This window comes from Bactrocera tryoni, chromosome 4 (genome assembly GCF_016617805.1).
Source record: "Bactrocera tryoni isolate S06 chromosome 4, CSIRO_BtryS06_freeze2, whole genome shotgun sequence".
NCBI classification, from domain to species: Eukaryota; Metazoa; Arthropoda; class Insecta; order Diptera; family Tephritidae; genus Bactrocera; species Bactrocera tryoni.
The window spans coordinates 76,836,761-76,843,614 of NC_052502.1; the positions used below are offsets into that span (position 1 = coordinate 76,836,761).

Sequence of the window (6,854 nt, forward strand, 5' to 3'; positions counted from 1 at the left end):
ACAACAGAAATGGCAAACTGTTTGCAAGGCAATAAATCAAAACGGGAGAGTGGGGGAAAAGAGAGGGAGAGAGAAAAGTAAGTGAAAATTGCCTTATGTATGCAGGCGAAAGTAGGAAAGTGTGGCAAGAGTGTCATTTTGTACCGTTACACTGCCAATAAAGTGCTCGTTCTTGAGTTTTGGAAGCTCGTTTTGTGGCAGTGATTTAAGTAGCTATTGAGAAAATACCAAAGAGCGGACATAGATTCAAAACTCGTTCGAAGATATGAGAGTCTAGAGTTAGGAGAAGGAATGTGCTAATGGTTTCCTTAAAGTCCATTTGGTTGGTATGATATGTATCAAAGTTTAGGACTCTCAAATCTCAGTACAGAAGGCTTGTGTCTCCAGCTAGTAGTCAGTGTGGTCCAATTTTGTGGGGGTATTACTCCTATCGTGCCTCTGTTTAGAGCTCAAGATCTAAAGGGCGACGTTGTCTTTGAAGTCCTGAAGACTTGTAGCCCCGTTTGCATTCGAAGTCCCGAAATGGGATAATGTGTTTCTTTTATTAAAAGAACCATGGCACTGCTGTTTCAGTTCTTTTGGCTTTACACTCGGTTTCTAAAGACTTCTCACTCTGTTCTGATCTTCGAAAAGTTTTATTTGAGTGTAAATTTAAAATGATTCAAATTTATTTAAAAAGAATTTTTCTGCACCCTATGTAAACTTGAATGTCTGAAGAAATAAGCTTTGAAAAATCTTTTTTTCAATCAGTTCGGAATTGTGGAGAAAATTTAGTACGAAATTTTTTCATTTATGCTTTCGGTTGAACTGCTAATTCGAAATAAGACGGAAGAGCTGCGATTTTTAATGTATTGGTAGCGCTTTCGGACCCAAATATGCTTAAAGAGAAACCGCCACTTAACCGTCAGCAATGTTTGGAGCGTATCAGCATTTTGCGTAAGGGGCTTACACCTGCAAAGAAGCCAGCTGACACGCCTCCAAAAATACTAAAAGATACACGAATGACCGTGAAGTGCTGTAAGTCCGTCTCGCCGGAGTTCTGCAATATATTGAAGCGCTACGAAATGCCAAAGGGGCCGCTAAAGCCGCTCAAGGTCGTAAAACGGAAGTCAAAACAAATTGAAGCTGAGCCGGAGCCATCTAAAGATCTGAGCATCGATGAAATGGATCCTGCCATGGCGCGCTACATGCGCATGGTCATGGAGGCTAACAGTATACAAAATTTACTGTATGATATAAATTTCTATGGCGCCGCTGAGCGGCCGAAACAGAAAAGTGTCGGACTTTGATTTTGAAATTTCGCTTGGAAATAAAATGTATACAATAAAAATTAAGATTTTGCTCATGTTAGTAATATTGACATTGTTTGAGAGAGATATGTGACCTCGGTTGCAATTCGTATTCTCTGAACATACTTTTTCACTTTACCTCGACAAAATTGTCCATTTCATTAGGTCGTTTATTTTTGATTCGAAAATATTCGAGTCTGAACTTAATAGCCGATAGGTTTCTGGTATTCTATGGGCTGTTGTTATTGCATTGTCTCAGCTCAGGCTTTCTGCGAGTATGATACAGTTGCGATACAGCTGAAGTTATGGATAACATCTTGTGCTCCTTTTCGAGCGTCTGCGTTTAGTGAAGGTCTGCCTCTAATACTATCATTATTTTATGTTCAAGCGCTGAAAAATCCCCCCGCAAGATAAGGAAGTCCAATTTTCCTAATATTTTAATATCGCGTTGCACCTTGAAGAAGGAAGATTGAATAAGTAGTCTAAGAACAAAGAAATGTCGGGTGTGGAAAGGTCAAGATCAAGTTAGGGAGTGCAGATTTCAAAAACAACTACGTCAAATAGGGAGCGAATCTGAAATTTATAGCTACAGAGTCAATGTCAGCTTCAAATGGCGGAAACGTAGACTTACCGATACTTTACTTTACACCCCGTTGTGAAGTCAAGTTACTCACCACGATATTTTAGTTCGTTTCTGAATTTCTCAAAATAAGGTTGAAAGCATTAGTACATCAAAATGTGAAAATCATAAATCATGAAAATATGAAAAATCATAAAAATATTAAATATAATAGAAAATATTCTGAAAAATTTGAACTAAATTCGTAATATAAATGTCTATACCATTTTGTCAGTGCACGTACAAGCTCAGGAACGAATGCGAGCACGCATACGGCTCTGCTAACAGTTATAATAGAAAGCGCCACGAAGACCCCGATTATGTGGATGAGCATGCCTTGCATTTCATACGCACATTCAGCGATGAGACGCACAAAAATTATTTGTTAGCTCGTCACTTGAAGGCCACTTCGAACGGACAGTGGAAAACGTTGCAATGGCTTATGCAAGGAGACTTGGATGCGGTCTTGGACAAGCGGATGGCTAAAAAGACATTTGGTAAAGGTGCAGAAACCGCAAGAACTGCAAAGACCGCAAAGACCGAAAAAACCGCAACGACATACGCCGGCCAGGAGAAGGTCGATAAGTCCTTATATGTGCCTTTAACCAATTATTTTGATCCGGAAACTATTGGACAATTAGTCCCCCAGAGACACAAATCTAAACATGTTTTAGACTACACCGTGAAGAGAATCAAAGCTGATAAGCAAGATCTGGATGTTCATGCTAGTAAAATTGAAGAAAAAGAGCTTAAAATATCTCCAGACAATATGAAACGCGGTCTTGGCACTATAGGAATTCCGCGTATTGATGGGGATCTCGAGCGAACTGGACGAAAATCATATCCAACAGCCGGTTATGTAAAAAGTTATCGGCATAGTGTAGAGAAGATTAAAATGAAGAGCTTCATAAAAACAATGAGTCAATTCTACGCAGATGTTACCGAACCGCCACCAACCGATACAGACAGTGTGGAGGAGTTGAGGCAAACACTACAAGAGGAATTCTTTAGAGCTTTATCATATAAGATGCCCTCTTATAGAGAAGAGGAGGAAACAAAGCTGCGTCTATCTGCGGTTATCAGAATTCTAAAGACCATGCCAGGCTATGAAGCTTTTGAGCGTGTTTTGTTTCATGAGCCTTTTGATCGCGACAAACCATGGACCTGGCTGCGCACTTTCCCGAAACGTATTCCTAAGGAATATTTGAAAAGAGTATCAGAGAATATTGTAAATGATATGAAAAAGTGGAAACGCCAGCAGAAGATTATTGCCATGACATATTCTCCACTCAGACGAGCAGCTATAGGTGGTATAAAAAACCCCAGGCTTCGAAAGAAGCGTGGACGGAAGAATTTAAGAAGTCAAAACACAAAAGAGGACCAAGACGATGACGACTATTAAGTGCGTGGAATGTTGACACACATAGCAGCGCGTTTGTGAATGGGAGAGATAAACGAAAGTAATATAATGGGTTGTACTAAACCGGGAAAAATTCTTCCTAAAAGCCGATGGAATTTATCAAATAAGAGCAGAAGCCAAACCGCTCTAATTGTGCTTATTGAGCCTTTGTGATTCAAAAATTTTCGGTACTAAAAATTCTACAATTGCGATTTTTTGGGATAACATTTTTTGGAACTTTTTCTTCCCATGAAAGTCAGCAGTTGTGATTTTTCGGCACTAATTTTTTCGGTAAAACTTTTTGGAGTAAATATTTTTTCCAAAGAGTCCTCTCTCTCTCCCAATTTTTGGAACAAAATATTTTGAACAAAAATTTATGAACCTATAGCAGGTTAATGTAATCAAAATTAATATTATGAAACCAATGACATTTTCGTAGAACTTTTTGTATATTTCATAATTCCAAATTGACATAATTGAAATAAAAATTGTTTGCGTTTCTAAAAAAACTGGATTAAATTTAATAAAAACCCCATATGTACCCTAATTTTCTCGCTGGCACTTGGCGGTAAGTGGTTGAAGATGTGTACGTGTCGAAAGCGCGTGGACGATTTCCATCGATCCTCTAGCAAAAATAAGAACTTGCAGGGAAAACTGCTTAAGTCAACTAATCATATTGGCGTAGATGAAGTGAAGAACTCTTCGAAGACAGCATGCACCGTTCCAAGCCAGAAATGCATGCCTGCCCCGTCTCGTTTAAACACAATGCTGTCCCGACCAAAAATGCGACCGAATAAAAGCACCGCCCGGAAACGGCGAACCAAGCGCAGAGCTAAATGTAAAAAGAGGATTAAGAGGGGGAGGGGGCCTGTTTCGTCTCTGATGGTCTCTCATGTAGTGGCACGCCAGACAAAGACTCAAAGTTTAACTGGCGTCCTTTGGGTCCTGCTCTGCGGGCGGCATATACTTTTGCGCCAGAACTAGGCGCTATTAACGTGGGGTGGAGTAGGTGTGACCCCAATCCTAGCGCGCCGAATTCTCCCGCTGCATTTCAAGTTCAGAAAAGAGTTGACATGTCAGGCGATCCCAGGTATGGAGGAACTGCAGCATTTTGTGGTAATTCCGGGTGCAACGAAGTTCACAACCCATGCCTTGGCCTCTTGTATGCCAAAGAGCAAAACTTTCAAAGTCCATTCGCTCAATATGGAGGTATAGTCAACTACAGAGCAGCTCACGGCGAGCAAATAGTTTCACCCAAACTGAGAGCAAAGCTAGCAGCAGCTAAAGAGAAGCAAGAACTCGCGTGGCTGATTAACGATTTATCTAAACATTACACCTACGTAGTTTGCGACGACGCAATGGAAAAGTACAAAAAGCAAACCAGAATGCTGGAGGACCTACAATCGGTTAACTCGCTGATCTTTTAGAACTTCAATGGGAATATAACTGCTCGCAATGTTTCAAGAGTCTTATGGTTTGGAAGGGAAAACAATTCTTCCCAAAAAAGGCGTCAAGAAATGTCTAGAGTGATACTATGATTGATGAAACGAACGCGAACAAGAAGTAAGCAATAGACACAAGGAAGTTCATATACTATAAGTCTCGATAGACTTTTCAGGGGGGAAAATATATGTAAGTCATGTTTGGGAGAGAAAAAGTCAAGTCTCTATGACAGCACAGCATTTAGGGATAAGAGTTTAGATACAGATATCACGTTTAATAAGATCCTCAAAGCCTTGGAGCGACTCTGATTGATGGAGATTCAGATTCGTAGGAATTTAGCGAATAAATCACTGATATTTAGGGGGAAAATATGTTTCATACTCTGTTTGATGTAGATCGAGACCAGCAAGTAAAAAAGACAAGAGGAAGTTCGTCTATAGAGATTAAATTACTGAGATATGTATTTCGAACAAAAATCCTTTAGATTTCTATGGAATTTTAAGCAATAAAATTTAAACTTGCGTAATCGGGGATAAAGCGAACTTGTTTGGGACAGAAGAACAGAAGTCTTTAGAACAGAACAGTATCTAGGGATAAGAGTTTAGACGCCCACATCGCGTTGGATAAGATTCTCAAAGATTTTTGATTTTCTAAGTCAAATGCGTTAAGTGCTATTTTGGGACAATTATTTTTATACCCTCGCAACACTATATTTGGTGTTTTCTGGTAATCGCAGTTTGGCAGCTCTTAAATATTCGGTTTGAAGTTTGAAAAATATTTTAAACAAATGTTTTCATAAATTACATACTTTTGATTCATTCTTTTGGAAAAGCTTAGAAAAATTCAAAATTATCATGTCTGTACCATTTTGGCGATCGTGTTGCGCGAAAACTGGTCGTACCGTTTTATTAAACACCTTAAGCAAGTGTCCAGATACCGGTCAGAGCCGTAGACAATTTCAAAGAAATGCCGGCTATATGTGTAGAGACGAATGGAACTTCATACGCAACTTTGGGCACGAAATGTACAGAAACTGTCTTCTAAGGCGGAGCTTGCAAAAGGATACCACGTGTACTACAAGACTTTCCGAATGTAAGCAGCCGAAAAATGTGGGAAAATGCGTTAAAAGAAAAACTAATAAAAAAGCGGACAAACAAGCTAGACTAAAGGTGTTGCCCAGTATACCGTTTATACACAACTTCGATTTTTTGAAAAAACTTAATTACGTTGTCGCTGCCGACCCCGATCCACTGAGTACACCTAAAAATACGCTAAATCAAGGGCTATTTGGAGATAGCGATGCCTTAAGCTTGCCGGGAAACTTCGACCCGCTGATAATTTTCCAATGTTTGCTCCGGCGGCATTCCAACCAGCCCATAAATTACGTGGTAGTGCTAGACCGTTAAATGCTGCCAGTCAAGCGCTTGCTCATCTTCCTTGGAGCGGAAGAAGGCACACAAATTGGTTTGGACATGACATAGGATATAAAGTAGTGCCGAAAACTGGAGCTGTCGAACTCGATTTCGTAACAAGTCCAACAGCTGCACTTCCGGCACAGAATTATCAAGCCTTTGAAGCTAGGAGTATCTTTAGATTACCTAAAGATGGTTTTAGATCCAAAACATTTTCAAAACCCAAAATTTGTCGTGATGGCAAGCATGGCGCTCTCAACGCTTCACCATGTGCTGAGAGACAAAAGAGAGATTTGAGATATTTTGATTTAGTGTGCATGAAAGGTTTTCAGCCAAATAGAGATATCTCCAACCTTGCACCTGGCAACTTGAGAGTTTTTGGACTTCCAGTGCATACAGGTGGAGCGCTGCAGTATATTCCAGATCCACGACAGGGCAATAGTCTTAACTTGAATGGCCCTTCTGAATATTTGACGTATGCGGGAGCTTTTGATCCAATACAAATCCCTAGAACTGTTGCAAATTTGAGAAGCGGAGAAGGCTTTGCTTACAACACCTTAAATGAAGCTCCTGTCGCTGGAACACCACGTGGCCTGAAGCATTCTGTAGATCCAGAATATTTAAATTATAGGGTCGACCCTCGCCAATATCATACGATTACTGCTGCTGGAGATCTTGGAAGCGGTAAGTCT

The 6,854-nt window shown here is 40.1% G+C and overlaps 1 protein-coding gene across 1 annotated transcript; it reads left to right on the plus strand.

The window, feature by feature from the left end:
* Positions 1 to 2,062: 2,062 nt before the first annotated feature.
* Positions 2,063 to 3,673, plus strand: LOC120775342. Its single transcript, XM_040105487.1, has one exon. It carries the CDS (start codon positions 2,123 to 2,125, stop codon positions 3,308 to 3,310), a length of 1,188 nt encoding a protein of 395 aa, XP_039961421.1. The 5' UTR covers positions 2,063 to 2,122; the 3' UTR covers positions 3,311 to 3,673.
* Positions 3,674 to 6,854: the final 3,181 nt, after the last annotated feature.

Coding starts and splice junctions, on each gene's coding strand:
- LOC120775342 (XM_040105487.1), top strand. CDS start 2,123: ATGTCTATACCATTTTGTCAGTGCACGTACAAGCTCAGGAACGAATGC.